General features: G+C 35.9%; 1 protein-coding gene across 1 annotated transcript in view; it reads right to left on the bottom strand.

The window, feature by feature from the left end:
• The window catches only part of LOC112054507 (uncharacterized), a 142,901-nt gene extending 122,277 nt beyond the window's left edge, over nucleotides 1–20,624 (bottom strand). Inside the window, exon 1 of the mRNA XM_052885963.1 lies at nucleotides 20,314–20,624. Within this exon, the coding sequence (XP_052741923.1) occupies nucleotides 20,314–20,334 (21 nt within the window). The 5' untranslated portion in view covers nucleotides 20,335–20,624. The remainder of the gene's footprint in view (nucleotides 1–20,313) is intronic.
• Nucleotides 20,625–20,900: the final 276 nt, after the last annotated feature.

The following is a 20,900-nucleotide window of genomic DNA, read 5'->3' on the forward strand; positions in this document are numbered from 1 at the left end:
TTATGAACGTAATAAGGCAACTATCATCCGCACCATGCTACAGCGCACATAGTATTAGTCGCCTGGATCCAGCGACTTCGTGCGACGTGCTTGATGTTGCCAGTCCATCTACAATGTGCTTTTAGGTGTAAGGTGTTATCTAGCACCTTGGGACCCCAACGTAGGTTTCAACACCTAGGCTCTTTGATCTATATGCCCCGACTATTGCCACTTCTAGCTTTGCAACTTAGTTGCAACTTACGTCGGTGACTTTGGTTCTTCTAACAGATTTCCCTCAATTCTGATTGAGATATACTCCATTTCCTGCTAAGTGACTTTGAGCCTTTTTATGGCTCCTATGTTAAGCAATCAAGTAAATCAATTTATTTAATAATAAATTTTATAGCTAATAGTAAACTATTTATTAATATTGATTTGTAGTTGTTTAGAAGATCAAAATATATGAGTGCATTTCGGGATGTTATACCATTTAGGCATTTACCTAACACGTTGTTTATCATCATCTTCATCTTGATTATTGCCATACTAGACCAGTTAGCTTTTTAATTTGAAGAGCTTATTATTTATTGGCAACATCGGCTCAGACCGGATGAAATAAGATTACAGGTTTGGTAATCAGGACGTACGCAATACGATTGACTAAATAGCAGTACAATGTACATTGTACATTGTAGTCAATCATTGCGTCATAATATGTCATCTAAAGCTCGTTATTGTATAACGGAGTCTTGCGGACTTCCTTGTCAAAGTAAGAAACACATTAGTTTTTGTAAAACTTATTTACAGATTCATTTGTTGGTGAAGAATTTCCTTGTAATGTCCAATGATTTTAATGTTCTGTGCTTTCAAGATATTCTTGAATTCACAGGCGGAAGGTTCAATTTTATTTATATGTATTGATGTATAGTTTTTAGTATTTTCTCTATACTTTTTATTATTGTCCTATTAAACGTAATCTTCTTGTGACATAAACGGCCATAATATTATCTTATTTCACGTTAACTTATATAAAAGTGAATGTATACTGTTTATTAACAAACAAAAAATAAGGGTATTAGTAATAAATATTCGTAGTAATTTCACCCCTGATAATAATTATAATTACTTAGCTTGTTTATAATTATTAAAATTTGATTAATAGGCTTGATATATTTGATTATAAGTTGATATATTTTGAATAATAATTTATAAAAAAATAACACATAATTTAAAATAAATAAGTTATAAAATGACATGCATTTTCTACCCTCATTTTTAATTTGTTTGTTGAAAAAATGCACATCGAGTATGGTTTTAGTAGTTGTTTGATATCTCCACTTTAAAGGACTATATCATAAAAGTAGGTATTATGTTTTACATTTTTAACTTGACTAACCGACTGTCAGACAGACAGACAACATTTGGGCCTTCGGGCCCCATCAGGCGATGCATAAGGAGCCTACGGCACTTACACAATCAGAAAAAAACAAACAACAACGTAATCATTAAAGCTTCCGTTTTTTCCTTTCTGACATACGGCTAAAAAGGAAATGAATCTTAAGTCATAAACCTTTGCCAATTTTTCCTCTATCACTTCCGTACTGGGTTAATAATAGATTGTCCACTGTTCATTACAGTGGCCTACATCCAGCGAGTGCGGTGATTAAGGCAAATATTGCTAACGCGGTCAGTGCGAGCCATTAGCGCAAGTTGTTGCGGCACTGCGTTTCCTGTCCCCAGTGACACTGTGCCGGGATTTGACCAATGCAACTAGCTAAATTGGCAGTGTGGATAGCGATGGGGACTTACTAGATTACTAAATCAGCTACAGTAAATAAAAATATTTGTTTAATATTTAATGAAAATTGGAGTACCTACTTAAATGACTCAATTATCACTATTATACGGGTGGATATTTATAGTGACCAATATTTAATGTTACCTAAACCAATGATATTTTACACTATGAATATCGTTAGGATCTAACCTGTAGTCCTTAACCGGAGTGTCACACTGTCGTATTGGGCTGTGACCACTGCTACTGGCTAAATTGGCTCAGTGGTGATATGATAGTGATGGGGATTATGAGGCAATTGAACTACTAGTACACGAAAACAAAAATATATGTGGAGAATATTTATTATTAAGTATGTCAAAATTACCACCGAGAGTGCCACTCAGCTGGGATAAATTGGTACTCGATTTGACGACTGCTACACACACAACTCAGCTAATGACGATAGCGAATCGCTATCATCATTAGCTGAGGACTAGGAGTGGACTGAATCGATGACTAAATTCATCACTAACAGCCTATTTTAACGGCCCACTACAGGGCGAGCCTTGCTCCTTAGAGGACACGGAGCTTATGAACTAGGTACCAGGCTGCTCCAATGTTGGCGAGGTTAATGTGATGTTTAAATGTTGTTTTGTATTTTTAAATAACATGATCAAATGATCATGATAATGACCGAGATCCACGACTTTCCGAGGCACGGGTGTATAAACTTCCTAACTCTGGACTGAGAGTTTTTACTGAAAATTTCTCAGAAGATGTAGGAAATCGAGAGAAATTCGGCGAAGACCTACGCCAGTCTGACTGGGCCATTAATTAAAGACTGCGCGCAAATTACTGCAGTGGCCTATTTTGGTACAAACATTATACCATTCACCTACTTATTGCATGTTTATTTATATTTCATCACAGATTATTACATTTGTCTACGATTTCATTTTGTACAAGCAGTTAGTCATAAAACTTAAGGCGATGTTTTGCGTAACTTTTCAACTTTCCTTGTTGGATAGGTATTTTCCTTAATCGCCAGGAATTTCCTGTCAAGTCATCGTAGGCTCCGAGCAGGGACCGTGTTTACATTGCCCGCATCCTTATCGGTTAATTGTAAGGCGTTTACACTGTACACTGTACTTAATAACCATACGACTAACAACGGTGCATCACTTCGAATTCATTAACTTTAATACTGCGTTGAGTATATTTAAGTATTTATAATTTAAAACTACGGTAGTCTATACTGATATTACAAAAAAGAGAGATTTGATTGTTTGTTTGTTTGCATTGAATAAGGTCCGAAACTACTTAACCGATTTGAAAAATTCTTTCACTGATGGGAGCTACACTATCCCCTGGTACTAAACCGCTACAAGCTATCTCCACATTTCTACGGGAACGAGAACTACGCGGTTGAATCCGCGTGGCGTCTGCTAGTTTAAAATAAACGAATAGATAGTAATAAAATAAAATATTAAATGTACAAAAAATACAAGCCATCTAACTGTTGACGCTAAATGGCAAGAAGTATTAATATATGTAAATGTTTAAATATTTTGTTTTGTCTTCGAGTTCAATCTCATGTTTTTCTGTAGAAAATTTTAAATTTAAATGCATGGATTTCCATATTTATTCTTGTACGAGTACAATCAACGTTAACCTTGTTTTATATCTCTTAGTTTGTGTGTATTTACACAAACTTCTAATTTCTTGCCGTCTAAAAATTATGAGTAAATTTAAATGAAAATTTCAATGTTTTTATTTTTATAACACTAAAAACATAAAATATTAACTTACTTAATAAGAGACTACGTCTAATTCTAAGTAGGTTGTTTATTATGTATGGTCAAAATGGTATCTATGAGATACCATCAATCCAAAATCAGGACAGACATCATGAATCTTTGAATAGTTTAATATTAAAAGTAATAAAGAAGGTTAGCTAAGCCGTGGTTGTTAAGTACAAAATACATAAAATTTAAAATAAATAATAAGCAATTAAGCAATTTGGAAAGTTATCAAAAATATATATGCACGTACAAAAATCCTCATAATTTAAAATAAAGAATTCTGTAACTTTGAACGCTATGCATTACAATACTCACTGTTCCGTTAAACGTGCTTTGAATGTATTGTTTTAATTACTTGCATAATTATCTGACTCACGTCAAACTACATTTTTCCTTATTACAACAATAAAACATTTTACTCAGACGCACGCGATAACAAGCCATAAATACTAAATATGTGCTTGAAATATCTCTAATAGAACAACTACGAATGTACGTAATTACACAAAACAGGTTTAGATAAACCAAATGTTAGCCATCTCGTCCCACAGTAAAAGCCATCGTTAAGCAGATGACTGTTAGATAACCTTCTGCTACAATTAAAAATAAACTATATGTTTATTTACATCGAAGCGGTGACCACGTTTCCTTGCCAAAAACCTTGAAACTGTCATTATTTTCCGCTCTGGTGGAAACAATCGTAAAAAACAATCGCAGTGAAAAACTGATAATGTCGATTTATGCAGGTCTTTATAGTGTTTTCAAATGAATAAAAAGGCGTTAAAACGTATCGGATTCGCAAAAAACCTTTTAAAATTCAGTCTGGAGAGTTCGTGCAAAACTGAATTCAATAGAAAATAATAAAACTCGTTGTAAAACTATTCAATACAATTGACAAGCAGTATTTGTGTGTTACATCGTCATATTCGAAAATAACGTTTTATAGAGCTGCGAGAGGGAATCTACGCAAACTAAAAAGGATTGATCATCTATTGTAGAGCATTGTTATCTATATTGGACTTTTCCATTAAAATACCGTGTTTTCCAACTACAATGAGATGAAAAGAAAATATAAAATTCAGTACTTTAGTTTGAGATTAAAAGAAGATATTAGGACAGTATTTGACATTAAACATTATAAAGCGTACACTCCAATGTTTATCATCATACTTCCATTGTCACGCCCACTTCAAATGCCGACAGCGCATTAAGGACAAAACAATATTGATAATTTTAACGTGAATTGATAACATATAGTATTCATACCAGATCAACGTTCTAAGAACAGTAATATGATCTATATCTGTATTTTTCCAAGCCCTGGTGTATATTTCCATAGGTATATCATATTTGTTTTCTAGATGAAAAAAAAAACATCAAACACAAAACATGTCAGTTTCATACAAAAGTTCACAATACTCCGTGATCAGATAGCAGCGAGCGTTGATATCATACCCGTATTTATAAACATCCATTGTTGTTCGAATGTTGTTTCAGTTCTGAATTTTACATCATAACGACAAGTGATTGTTGAAAAATTTTCAATAACATAATATTTTGATTTGTTTCTTATTTTATTGTTAATAGGGCAAAAGCCAACTGCGTTAAAATATTAGTTAGATTATACATACTACCTATAATTGGACGACTGCCGTACAAACAAGTAAACTACCCAATGTCAAATGGAAAATAACATCCATCGCCTATAAAATGACATCAACATAAGATCACATCAACAACACATCATAGGATACGCTATAGTAACCAATTCGTGGTTAATGGGCGTCAATGTTATGAAGTCAAGATGAAAGTAATTCATCTACTGTACAGGTCATACTAGAACAACAAAGTGCATTAATGACAGAAATAAGTGTACTAGTACTTTCCCAGATGAGTTCTGATAATAAAATGAGTTACAAATGTATGATTTATATTTTAGTTAGATTTAATGTATTTTGTACTAGCGGACGTTCGCGTAAGATTCATTTTTTTATCGCATTATTGCCTTTCTTATGAAACAGGTTTGGAACACATCCATGGGTAGGATGGTTTCAAAGACGAAAAACAAATCAATTTCAAAAATCCATTCATTATTTACATTATAAAACTGGCAAGACGACCCGTGCTTGCGTAGTTCCCGTGGGGAACGGGGATAAAATATAGCCAATGTTACTTGCTGAAGATGTACCTAGCTTTTTAATGGTAAAAGGTATTTTTAAAATCGGTCAAGTAGTTTTTTTTAATTTAATGACAACAAACAAACATAAATCTGTGCTTATGTATTTCTCTTCCACAGTGGTTGTCTGGAAGAGATTGCTCTTTAGCGATAAAACCTCCATTTGTACATTAGTTTCTAAGTCTTATTATTAGTTATTGTTTATTTTTGTTTTAGTATACGATAAAGTATATTTCTTCTTCTTCTTAAAAATCTTATCTCTCAATAATATTAGTTTAGAAAAACAATAGCATTCCAAAATGCGGCACATTCTTTTATCGTACGGCCCTTACGATCAAGTTAGTACACCTTATAAGCCAACTAGGTTACGCAACAGGGCAGTGGCTCTACTTTGTACACTCATACTCTACATAGCCTGCTTGGCCACTGACATACATTCCGTTTTTACGCGAAAACTATTTCCAATGCACATGTGTTTACTGCTTAGTAACTTATGGTGTAAAATGAATCATTCTGAGAGGAGACTCGAGCTCAGCAGTGAGCCGAATATGGGTTGATAATGATGATTTACCTAGACTTACGAGTTGTCTGACTACAGCCTATGGATTGTAATCACACTAACATTATTAAGGCGAAAGTTTGTGTGTATGTTTATTCCTCCTTTACGCCGCGGCTACTGAACCGATTTGTATGAATTTGAAATGAAAATAGATTTTACTCTGGATTAACACATGTGCTACTTTCATTCCGGAAAAATCCTAAGCGGACGAAGTCGCGGGCGTCTGCTACTTTTAAATAAACGAAATACTAGCAGACATCCCACGTTTCACCAGCATCGTTCCCATACAGGGCTAAAATACAGTCCATGTTACTCACTGATAATGTAGCTTTACATATATATACAATCATCAATCGTAATAACAAACACACATAAATTACGAGGAATTCACATTTGACACCATTTGATAGTGAGATTCGTTAACATTGTTTGACGATATCAATCGATCTATCGATCGGTCGCTTTATCTTTAGTCCGCGATTTAAAAAAAAAAAGTAATTAAGGAGATGCATACTTTTTATTCTGCTGCACTCGTATTCGCGGCGGCGGTATCGCGGTGAAATCGAACGCGGTTCTATCAAAGTGAAATGATTCGACGCGCTCGCTCAAGCGTAAATCACTAGGTGATAATGAATTACTAGGGCTGCCTACGATTTTATCCCGTCAAAATACTGGTCATTCCCCAAGAAAATAGTTGATAGTTATAGGGTAGTGACCAGTATTTTTATCGCGATATTTTATATTAGTTACTAGTGTTTTTAGATAGCACGGTGGTGACAGTCGCCTGTATGACGACCATAATACGTACTATTATCGTGAATCACGACTGACTTTCAAGAATGAATCGAACTGTCACCCGCACCATTCTAAATGAAACGAACTGTAGCACGCCACGTTTGAGTGCTGACCCGAGGCGTCCTGGCCAATGGGTCATCATTTGTCTATTGGCCTAGCATGTGTTAACGACTTCGCGTAAAGAGAAAGACATTGTTGACTAATAATGACAGAGTTGAAATATCTTTCGTGGCATTTGGACGAAAGAGCAACATTTTTGATTGCTGCTATTGGTCGATATTTATCTTTTTCTCATCTCGAATAAGATAAATATGTTGTAATGTTTCGATATTGTAATTTTTCGTTGTTATTTTTAACCTATGGCTTCAAAAAGCATCGCTAGACGCTATCCCTCTGTCAAAAGTATATGATCACGATCTAACGTGCTTATAAAATCTGCGTCTATACAATCGATGTTTCATTGTGTTAAAATTACACGTGTGTATATTACGATTTAAAGTTATACTTGTGTGTAGTGTAAGTAATAAACAGGATATATTTATCGGTGCAAATTTTTTTCGATGTGTGAGTTTACCTCGTCCCCCTCAAAATACTACAAACAATTATGTTATTAAATTTGAGCGCGATACAAGTACAAAGATAATTGGTCTGAGATCAGCGCACTGAACGCTGACAGATGAAACAATATGGCGGACACTTATACTCACACGCGTGGATTTCTAGATCTAAATCCGCAACATGTATATAAATATCTACTAATTTATGCCATTTGAATGCGGGCACACGTGTATAAAATCAGCACGTGGCCTCGTGAAATAAAATGATTCATTGGAGCGTATAAAGACCTAAATGATTTACTAGTAATAACTGATGTATGATCGATGCGATGATTACTATAATAGGTACTATCTACCTTGTATCATGCTCTAGTAATCGTGGACTAAAAATCAGTAAATTATCACAGTAACTTATAAAGTAACATCACAAATTATAACTGTTAAATAGGTCTCAAAGACAGTAAAAAATCACAATAACGACACAATAATAATTGTAGCTTTATAACTCTCATAATATTTTATAGGCGAGAGAACTTTTAAGTGGCAACCCTACTTATTAATAGAAGTTCATCTAAAAATTGTTACGAATTATTATTTACACTTTCACATCTCGAAGATCTTGTAATATTAGAAGTATGTGCTTCCGTGTAAGTCAAAAACTCTGTCAGCTTCAAACAAACGAAAGGCTCCTCCTCCTCCCTTAATCAATGATCATTAGTTAGTTAGTCAATGTTGCAGGAGTAAATTCCAAAATCCACTATTCGCCTTCCCGTCTATTTGAACTCATGGTTAGCTAGTCGAACTGCTGGTGATGAGATCCAGGGTTGGTCTCCCGAATTAGGCCTACTATAAGGGATTTTTCTCTCCAGAGAAATCCCAATGGCATCCTAGAGTTGGTAATTTGTCCGTGTTAGTACGTCCCCGTGTCTCGGAGAGCACGTAAAGCAGTCGGTGCTGTGCCTGATATATTCTAAGAGAGTAAGGAGACCTGTGCATACACACACTTGTGAACTATAATAAAAAAAATGGAGTAAAAGCACCTGGAGAAACCTGCATTCCTGACAATTGTCTGGATTCTCTACGTGTGTGAAGTCTGCCAATCCGCATTTTAGCCATCGTGGTGGACTAGCTCAATAGTGCAGGTTGTAAATGATTAATGTATCTGCTGTGTAGGTGGCTATTTTCTACATTAGAATGGCAGTACATGAAATTAGGTTGTCTGGACATAATTATAAATCAGTCAAATAATACATTTATATGCATTTAACTTCTAAGGTATTCATTACATTAATATTCAAACTAGTCTAATAATAATACTGTTGATAGCTAGCAATTAAAATCAAACAAATTGAACCACAAAATGTCGTTAGGTAATTTGCATGTAGAAAATTAATTACATTACGAAAAAAATAGTTCCATTTTCCTGTTAGCATAGCATGTAATGCAATAGAAAATCTAATTAAAATAATCAGGAAACCGTACTGTTGTAGGAATGGATATGAATTGACAATGTCTTGACTTCAAACTTTAAACATTATAGATGCTTTTCACATAGATGGAGGGAAAACATTGCATTGATGATGATGACCTCATCATTATCAACCCATATTCGGCTCACTGCTGAACTCGAGTCTCCTCTCAGAATGAGACTTCACATACGTAGAGAATTAAGAAAATTCTCAGGTATGCAGGTTTTTTTAGGTATAACTGTCCAGGCCCAGACCTCCCTCCCTATCGGAGAGGAGTTATAGAGCTAAGACCCACGACGTAGATCCAATGGGGGTTGGAGTGCTTAGCTTAGGATATGAATTAATATATGTATAGTAATTAACGTTAACTTGTTGACGCGGTAAACATAGAGCCAATATGTCGTTCTCTAAAAGAAATACAAGCAAATCAGCATCAAACTGTTTATATAAATTGGTGATGAAAGATCGCACGCACGTCCTGGACTCGTGCCAAGACGCCGGTGTTAATTTAAAACCTTTAAATCTGCAATAAATCTTCAAAGCTCCGAGTCGATCAAAATTCTGTGAGGCCTAGTTTCATCATATCCCATAGCGAGACATAATTTATAACAGTGCACTAAACGCACTAAACTACTGTATAATAAATATAAATTCTGTATTTTACCTAATAAAAATATGTTATTATTTAGATACATGTATCTATTTGAAATTCACGAACGAAGAGTTAAAATATTTCGTATGAAACTTGTCTCGAAATATTACGGTAAAGTTGCAGTGAATACAAGTATCTGTGAATTTCTTAAATTGACAGTTTTACGTGAAGATTTTGAATTTTTCGTGTGGAAATTCCTAAACACGATATCTGCAGAATTAAATCTACTTGTAATAACTAAAATTAACTAACAATTGGATGATTGAAAATCCTCGCATATTTTAGAAATCAAGTGATGATTGGTCAAATCAATTTAAACCACGCATGTGTAGGTAATTTATATTGTACTAGTTAACGCCGTGCGGTTTCACGCTCGTGGTTCCCGTTCCCATAGAAATACGGGAATAATATATCCCCGATATATATCCTCGTTAAATGGGCTATCTAACACTGAAATATTTTTTTAAATCGGACCAGTAGTTCCTGAGATTAGCGCGTTCAAGTAAACAAACAGACTCTTCAGCTTTATAATATTAGTATAGATTAGTCCTCATTAATGAAACAAGTCGATAGCCCAAATGATCTTTGTTGTTAAACTAAGACCTTACCTTTGAACTTGTATCGCACTCAAATTCACCAACAAAAATAGAAATAGAATAGAATAGAAACTTTAGCGTAGGTACTACAGTACTGATTTTAAATACTTTTAAAGACTGCACCTAACTAATGGACTAAATTGGAAACTAAAGGATGCTTCAATAAAATCTAATCTACGTTGTAACCAATAATAGGGATGATGACAGTTTTTTAAATTGTATGTAAATTAAGAGTATACTAATAGCAAAGCAATTTTATAAAAGCAACAGGATGTCTGCGATTATTACTTTCGGAGCTACAGGGATTTAAAGAGTCAGATTTGCGGCGCTGCCGCGGATTCCTGAAAAACGCTCCATACAAAATGGCACGATTTAGTGACATCGTTGGCTCGCTGATCGATAGGTTTGTATGGGCGTTCAAACAAAATTACTAATATCTTTGTTATTTGTGCGTTTATGTTTATAGTTCATTTATAAAAAAAAATTACACATTTAATGTAAGGAAGCTAAAACTGTATTAATTTTCATCTAATTACGATAAAAAAAATTTAATAAATTTTGAAATTTTATAATCATATTTATTTTGCAATTATCCAAGCAATCTTTGCTTTTTATGTATAAATTAGTTAACATTAACCTTATTTACCCGAATGTATCATAAAAATCAATATATTCAAACCTAGTCATCATCCCCATTATAATATGCGCCTTCAAGTTCACTCTGAACAAGAGGCGTAGGTATGGCTGTGCAGTAAAACATATTCCACCGGGGTTATAGGCAAAGATTTATTAGATATGTCACTAGTCCGTCAAAACGGTGGCGAACAAGTGGCTAATTCTTCTTATTGCGGCGATTTTGTAGGCACGTAACATATCTAGTAGTATAAAACCTTTGGTTATAGGCAACAGGTTCAGCCTGTTGTAGTGTCTTTTTTTTTAATTCTTTACAAGTTAGCCCTTGACTACAATCTCACCTGATGGTAAGTGATGATGCAGTCTAACATGGAAGCGGGCTAACTTGTTAGGAGGAGGATAAAAATCCACACCCCTTTCGGTTTCTACACGGCATCGTACCAGAACGCTAAATCGCTTGGCGGTACGTCTTTGCCGATAGGGTGGTAACTAGCCACGGCCGAAGCCTCCCACCAGCCAGACCTGGACAAATTAAGAAAATCTCACTCTGCCCAGCCGTGGATCGAGCCCAGGACCTCCGTTTTGTAAATCCACCGCGCATACCACTGCGCCACGGAGGCCGTCAAAAACGGCCACGGAGGTTGTCTATGGACAAGTCTGCCGCATAATGTATCTTGTGTTTAACTCCTTGAAGCTCGTAACTCTGAATGAACGGGATACGGTCAGGCGACCGGACGTGTGCGGTCCTGTCTAAAATTAACACGTCGCTGGAAAAAGTGTGTAAACAATACTCTGCCTCATAACCTCTCTATACGAGTACGCTTTCTGTTTTTTTCCGTTATCTATACTAATATTATAAAGCTGAAGAGTTTGTTGTTGCTTGAACGCGCTAATCTCAGGAACTACTGGTACGATTTGAAAAATTCTTCCAGTTTTAGGTAACCTATTTAAGAGCGCGCAGCGCGTCGTTCCGATATGGATAAAATTCGAAGCGCAAACAAGACGCCGAATTATAACTTTCACGTGAGTGAAAAGCACGGAGCGATTGACGCGCGACGCAAATTTTATGACGTGAGCGCCAAAACTATTTTTACCTAATTGCAAGTAAATTAAACAACATAACGAAAAACAAAATGGATGTTCAAGATATATACCTAATTTTCTATACAAAACAAAAATTTAAGAAAATGAGTTTGTTTTTCCTGAGATTGAAAGCAAAATGTGAGCAAAACATGTGTTTTTCAAAAAAATTAACTATCGAGAAAAGTTTTACAAATTGTGTATTTTGTATAGGTAGTCATAACGAAGCTAACACTTTAAAATATCATTTACCCAAATATCAGGCTCCTAACTTTTCCAGAATCTGAGATCCAAAACCATTTGTAACCACCAAATTACATATTGCACACTCTTAACGAGGAAGGCTAGGCTTATATTTTATCACCGTATACCTACGGGAACGGGAACCACGTAGCTAAACCGCGCGGCGTCAGCTAGTATTTACATAAAATTTACCGCTAATCAAGTTAGCAGACAAAAAGAGTTATTTTTGCATTAAATAGGTAATATTAATATGGATGGTATATTGTGTATTCTCAACGCGAAGAAAGTCGCAGGCATTTGCTATTACTTCTGATATTTATATGAACTGCCCAATAAATAAATAAATAAATAAATAAATAAATATACTTAAACAATACACATCAAAGCAATAAGCATACAGAGCAGTTATATAATGTATAAATACACACAGACACTGGAAAAAACCCATGTTCATCACACAAATATTTTCCAGTTGTGGGAATCGAACCCACGGCCGTAGACGCAGAAAGCAGGGTCACTACCCACTGCGCCACACGGCCCTCAAATCAATCAAAGAACTTAATTCGGTCTACTTTCACTCGGTTCTCTGATTGATAAGTATAAATAAACATGGACGTGCTCACGATATATCTACTCATAGTCACACAACGATTTCTTTGCTAGTCGACACCACGCGGTTTCACCCGCGCCTACGTCATTCACAAATAACGTGGCTTTCTAGTGGTAAAAGAATTTTCAAAATCGGTTCAGTAGATCCAGAGATTACCCCCTATTAAGTTTGTTGTATTGTGATCCCACAAACTTTATTGATAAATATTTTTGTTGATATACTGTTATTTACTCATCATCATCATCATTTTCAACCCTTAATCGGCTCACTGTTAAGCTCGAGTCTCCTCTCAGAATGAGAGGGGTTAGGCCAATAGTCCACCACGCTGGCCCAACGCGGATTGGCAGACTTCACACACGCAGAGAATTAAGAAATTCTCTGGTATGCAGGTTTCCTCACGATGTTTTCCTTCACCGATTGAGACACGTGATATTTAATTTCTTAAAATGCACACAACTGAAAAGTTGGAGGTGCATGCCCCGGACCGGATTCGAACCCACACCCTCCGAAATCGGAGGCAGAGGTCATATGGCCACTGGGCTATCACGGCTCACGACTATCACGACTCCATTTACTTAACGTGAAACACTTAGTTAACATTTAGTTAACGTGATGTAGTATTTACTATTAATATTATTGCTAATTGATCAAAATTACTAACCAGTGTTCTTGATATTACGATTTTCGTTAACAATTTCGTTAGCTTTACGGATTACGAAAAAATGTGTTTGTTATTGATTTGATGTTAATTATATAAGATGGCTAATATACCAAAGTTAGTGAAAAGGCCACCAGCTATAAGTCATTGTTATTGTTTTACAATATCTAAATACTCGTACATTGCAAATATGTACTGAACAAAATGATAGCGCGCCATATTTCGCAAACTGCACGTTATATTTTATCTATCTTGCAGTTGTTCTTTATCGCTTGTATTGTTACAATATATGACTAAACTATCACGAACATACAAAAACGGACTCAAATTCATATTATTAAAGCACATAATCGCCTGCAACTGTCACCAGTCTATCATTAATGTCTTCGGAATGGAGTTTTGGATAAGAGAAGATAGCCACTTGGGGACGTCAAGGACTTATCGATAAACAAAATCAATATTTGAACAAGTTGACACTTTACGATTTAATGCTTGCATTTTTCCTTTTTTTGTAAAGAACCTACCTAATCTAATATTGAATCAGCAAATATTTAAATCGATAGATAGGAGTAGCGTACACGAAAAATCGTTTAAAATTATTTGAAGTTATATAAGTAGGTGAATGGGAATGGCAAATGACGAACAGCAACACATTATCAACCCATAGTCGGCTCACTGCTGAGCTCGAGTCTCCTCTCAGAATGAGAGGGGTTAGGCCAATAGTACACCACGCTGGCCCAATGCAGATTGGTAGACTTCACACACGCAGAGAATTAAGAAAATTCTCTGATATGCAGGTTTCCTCACGATGTTCTTCCTTCACCGTTTGAGACACGTGATATTTAATTTCCTAAAATGCACGTAACGGAAAAGTTGGAGGTGAATGCCCTAAACCGAATTCGAACCCACACCCTCCGGAATCGGAGACAGAGGTCATTTCCACTGGGCTATCACGGCTCTTCTAACAGCAAGGTGCGTCTAAACTCTGACCCTAACCGTTTCAAAGCCTTGGAGTCATTAATGCTTTGGTGTTGCGTTAAAATTTGCGTTTGCCTAATCAATTCGTGTTTTTAAAAGCAGTCTTGAGAATGTCAGACTCTATTCTGTAAGTTTATTTTAGAAATTGACAGTCTGATATCGAACTCGTCTATATCTCTTACACGTTACTTAAGATAGAGAGAGATAGAAATGAATCCGAAGCTCAAACTTTCAAGTTCTTGAAACATTGTCACAGATTAGGGTTAAACGCAACAATGAACGCAAAGCTTTACTTACGTCATTTTGAACAATCGCACACACAACAAAACGAGTTGTTAATACACGGAGTCTTTAAGTCAACAGTCATGTCTATAATCTTTCGGATAATCGGTAATACTTTTATTTAATAATAGATCTTTGAATACTTTCACCGGATGATGATTATAATGCATTGACATCTACTGTTTGAATAAATAAGGCTTAATGCACACTGATACGTTCAGTGAGCGTTAGAGATAAAACATGTTTGATAATTTGCTTGTCAAACCTGGCTTGTTCATTAAGTGTTTGACAAATGTTTCAAACAAAGCCGTGGTTAATCAAATTGTTTGAATTTTACGAAAAGTTTCATCATTCCAATCAGAATAGTATTGGAATCCTTATGAAGTTTCATTTTCGTTTCCTTTTGATATGACAGTTTAATCATGCATGGACGACAATGATCTTATATATGACTAGCTGACTCTCCGCAGTTTCACCCAAGTTGTTTCCGGTTCCGAGGGTATACGCGGATGAAATGTAACCTACGACACTCACAAATAACGTGGCTTTCGAATGGTTTAAGAATTTTCAAAATCAGTTTATTAGAAAGAGAGATTACCCCCTACAATACCACAAACTTTTCCTCTTTATGATATTAGTACATAGAATAGACCTTTTCTTGCCTCGCGCATTCACCGATGCATTCACCGTTGCGTTCAATCTTGCATCAGCTAATGATAATGCTTGGCAGTTCATGTGACGTTATAGCCCTGTAGATATGACCTAAACCTTTGATTCGGAGGACATAGGTTCGAATCCGGACCGGCGCATGCTGCTCCAACTTTACGTATCTCAAACGGTGAAAAGAAAAACATCGTGAGGTAATAAAAGTTCTTAATTCTCTACGAGTGTGAAGTCTGCCAATCCGCATTTAGCCAGCGTGGTGGACTAAGGCCTAATCCCTCTCATTCTAAGAGGAGACTCGTGCTCAATAGGGAGCCTATGGGTTGTTAATGATAATGATGATGACCTGTCGTATGAAAACTACAACAAAATCAAGTTGCTATTTTTGTGGCGGTAAATATAAATTGATTATGAAACAGGCCTAAAACTCACGTGATATTAAGTCGAAGTATGCCCGACTAGTTTCGAACCCATACGGGGCCCTTAGTCATGAGCTGGTTCTTGCAACGCGGCACGATCCAAACTCCGAACTCCAAACAATCTGTTTGGATCGTGTCGCGTTGCAAGAACCAGCTCATGACTAAGGACTGGGTTCGAAATTAGTCGGGCATACTCCGACTTAATATCACGTGAGTTTTTGCCGTGTTTCATAATCAATTAATGTAAATATAAACATTATCATACTCATAACCTCCGCGTTATACGAAGCGAAGTCATAAGCATTGCTAAGTAGTGCAACATGACTAAAATAACTTTAGGTATATACGAAACTAGGAGATAACTGAAGCGTAGCAGACGCATCGCTCGGCTGACTTTTTCTCATATCAGTTAGACGTACATATCTCGGATTTCTTCATAAAATTACTCGTTTTCTCACAATACATTTTCTTGCCACTAATGAATTATAGTGATGCATACTTACAAATCATATAATTAGTCGCATTTTCAATTGTATTTTCTACTAGCCATGCGGTAAGTTCAGGCGTAATTCCCGTTTTTACTAACCTTACTCTTACATATTATTAATTTTTATTTATAATATTGACACCAATAATTATAGTATTTTGTGGGTCTCCTTTTCCTATTCTTTACAAGTTAGCCCTTGACTACAATCTCACTTGATGGTAAGTGATGATGCAATCTAAGATAGATGTGAGCTAACTTTTTTAAGAGTAGGATGAAAATCCACACCCTTTCGATTTTTACACGATATCGTACCGGAACCAGAAAGCTAAGTCGCTTGGCGGTACGTATTTATGGGTAGAGTAACTGGCCACGACCGAAGCCTGCCACCTGAATCAAAATAAAAAACCGACCCAGCGAGGGATCGAACCCAGGACCCACGTGTTTTAAATTCATCGCGCACACCACTGCTCCACGGAAATCTAGTAAATATTGATTATAAATATTACTTAATTAATAAAATATTAATATAATTAATAGCAAGTTGGTAATTTTCGTGCATATCCACTACAGTTACTCAAAGTTAGAGAATAGCCTAGCAGATTATATTTTCATAATAATCTAAACAAAAGAAGATCTGACATAGTATGTCACGCTACCAAACACAGAACACAAGTTGCTCGGAGGCATTTCTATATTTCTAGCTCCAGAATTTATAACAAGTTAAACAGAATCATTAACATCTATCCTCTTACCATCAAACAGTGTAAAACTTGTTTAACAAAATGGTTGCAGACCCGCTCTTATGAGCAAACAGAAGAATTACTCCAAATTCTAAGATAATCTGAATCGCTTTATCAAACCGTCTACATAATATATAGGACTATAGATATATCAAGAGGCTGACTGCTAGCATCATCATTGTAGTGTATAGTTATGTAAATGTAAAATCATAAATCACATACTCACACCCGCAAACACACATACACACACACACACAATCACACACACACATAATCACACACACACATAATCACACACACATAATTACACACACACACACACAATTGCACACACACAAATACTAACGTACAAGGGCATAATTTTATGATAATATTTATAGGATTGGATTGTATATATAGTAGGGAAGTTCCAGCTTTCTGAGATAGTTTCTAACTAGTTCAGATAGCTGGGGCACTCACAAAAATTTGGTAGTAATATTTAATATTTTTCTATTTGTATTTATGTGTCATGTTTTCCTTTTTTGTGTTTTGCCAAATAAGATTTTTCTTTCTTCTTTCTTCTTCTAATTAGTTTTTAATTTTTAACGAAATTAAGTGCATTCTGAGAAGAGCCCCGAGCTCAGCAGTGAGCCGAATATGGGATGATAATTATGATGATGACGAAAGCCTCCATATGGACGAAGTCGCTAGTATCCGCTAGTATACGATGGTAACGAACGAAACTCGAATTAGTTATTTGTTGTGGGTGATTGTTTCAAGGTTCATGCTAATGTTAGTTATTCTTTTGTTCGAGATAACGAGTTATTTGTTCGCATATTTTTCGAGTGCCCTTTTCGCCTAAAGCTAAATTTACGGTTCCCCTTTTGCTACTCTGCAATTTGCATTCGTAAGGGTGGAACTTTTAAAACCCCCTTCTTAATGAAGTTTTATATTGTAATGCCTTTTTTGTTATACTGCCCTTTACTCCCCTAAAGTACGTATACTCGTAGGTAAGAATGTACTTAAGTACCTACGTAGATAGATTGATAGCCCAGTGGATATGACCTCAGCTTCCAATTCCGGATGGTGTGGGTTTGAATCCGGTCCGAAGCATGCACAACTTTTCAGTTGTGCGCATTTTAAGAAATTAATTATCACGTGTCTCAAACGGTGAAGGAAAAACATCGTGAGGAAACCTGCACACCGGAAAATTTTCTTTATTCTCTGCTTGTGTGTCTGCCAATCCACATTGGGCCACCGTGGTGGACTAATGGCCTAACCCTCGGAGGAGACTCAAGCTCAGCAGTGAGCCGAATATGGGTTGATGACCTACGTAGATACTTTATTATGTCAGCTGTATAAATAACTAGAGGATGCCCGCAACTTCATCCGCAAAATCCGTTCTCAGCGGACGTCAGCCACTGACGATCAAGTCGTGCAGCGCTAACGGCTTGACAGCCGATAAAACTGATCGTGTTTAGGTCGCATCATGCGCATTGCCACCAACAAAAACACAAATGAAAGGAACTTGGTATGAGGATTTCAAATATATATTTTTTGTAATTTTGAAATAAATAGTTTCCAAGTTACCTTTTTAAAAAGACGACGAAAATTGAGCAAACCCTACCCCACACTTTTGAAGATATTCGGAAAACTGAAACCCCTAATTTTTTTAACGAAACAAATAAGCCTGAAAATTATGTAATTAGGTACACTTTCAGGTCATTTTTCAAAAACATGATAGTTTGATGTATAAAGGGCGGCAACATTTATCTTTGCCCTGAGTAGCAAAATTACTAGATCGGCCCCTGCTAGCTTACTACTAGTAAGTAAGCAACGAAGCAGTTAGTTATGATATTGCCAGTGAATGAATAACAAGAATGTTTAAACTGAACAATCCACCAGTTAACCGTTACCCGTCAAACATAACAAACCCTTCGCACATGGCCACAGACTTCCTTGTTTACTTTCATAATACGAACATCCCATAATTTTATGGCGTCTAAACATCGAAGATATTGATTTATTTTCTGCTTAAGCTCTAAAAAATGTTGGGTAATGTACCCACCAGTGGTAAGCTACCTATGTTTTTAATAGAGTGTAAGTTTGTTTAAGCGCGCTAATCTGTGAAACTTCTAATCGGATTGGAAAAACTTTTTTTTTTACTTACTGTTGATTCTTGAGCAAACTCGAAATAAGCATGCTCATTAATAGCAATGTTGCGATACAAATGCTAATAAGTAGCAAGTGCTCAATAGTAGCATGCTTTCGTGCTTAAAATGAGCATGATTGTGTAACAGTAGCTTTACTCGTAGGTAAAGTCTTCTAGTCAAACAACATAATCAATTAATCATTTCAGGAAAATTATGTCTTTAAAATACATCGTAGCGTATCGATGTGCTGACCTGGTAATTAAAATATGTCCCTAAATAAATGATAATGACGTAAAATCAGACAATAAGATTATAATGTTTTAATAATTGAGCCCACCAACCTGTTTTGTCACAGCATTGTGGAATAAAACACGAGTTTTGGCGGACTTGGAATGTTATCATAACAGTGATAACAGTTCAAATCAACCTGCGTCGTCTAAGGTAGGTAATTACTCGTGCCATCGCCCTTGAAGGGTTAGATAAGTATGAAAACCCATGGGTAATGGTGTACACCTGCCCATTTTTTCAATTCAACGGGATATTCATAAACTTAGCAACTACGAAATGAATCAACCAGTTATCTACTAACTGACAAATTGACAGAGAACCCCAGTTAATGTAACTTTTTTAATAACTCGCATCAAAAGCATGAAAATCCACTACTCATTAAGTAGGTAACCCTGTAGATGCCATGCAAAATATGCAACGCCATAATTGAGAAAATTATGTTATGTCTAATAAAAAATTCAATTAAAAACGGTTATAAAAAAAAAATAAAAAAATGAATTACCTACTTAGAAGTTAATTATAACTCGTTAGCGCATTAACTGGCACCTGGTGCAAAATGACAGAAGACTTTAAAAATTACCAAGATAGGTGAGAAATACTAAAAATAAACGTACATAATATAAATTATTTGAGTCAGATACCTGCTAAATCGCATATAAATCATTATTCATTACACAAGCGAAAATACACTACTTAGCACTGAAATTGGCATAGCGCTGCCAAACCAAAATAGCTCACCATCATCATTGAAGTGTGCATTTTCACTCCACTCTGCCCATCCTACGGGGACTCGAACCTGGGAACCGGCGTTACATCATAACCGCCAAAATAACTCCGAACAAAACCAAACACAACACAAAAACCAAAAAAAAAAATAACAAATAATATCAAGTCACGATATGTAATCTTTAGTTGTAGAGCGATTGTTGTATAAAAAATGCACTGTAAAAACAACAGAGTAAAGTTTATAAATACGCAAGTTTTACGAAGAAACGTTCGACACAACCTTCCTTTAACACAACACTGCACTGACTAAAGTCGTTAGTCGAGCGAGTGCGAGACTACTCGAGGCGAGTACTCGGTCGAGTCGAGTGACGGACCGACGTAGGATAATGTCCGCCACCGACGATCAAGTAAGTAATCTCACATGCCTCCAGTGCTAACCGTTTGACAGCCGATAAAACTGATCATGTGTTAGTCGCGATGTGCTTGACATCATGACAAACGCGAACGATCGAACAAAGGTGGCTAATTGGCTTAATTACATTTAGTCGCCTAATAAACAACGAAACTTATTTCAACAAATAATAAATACGTAACTAAAT

Source organism: Bicyclus anynana, chromosome 15, assembly GCF_947172395.1.
Source record: "Bicyclus anynana chromosome 15, ilBicAnyn1.1, whole genome shotgun sequence".
In the NCBI taxonomy this organism is placed as follows: Eukaryota; Metazoa; Arthropoda; class Insecta; order Lepidoptera; family Nymphalidae; genus Bicyclus; species Bicyclus anynana.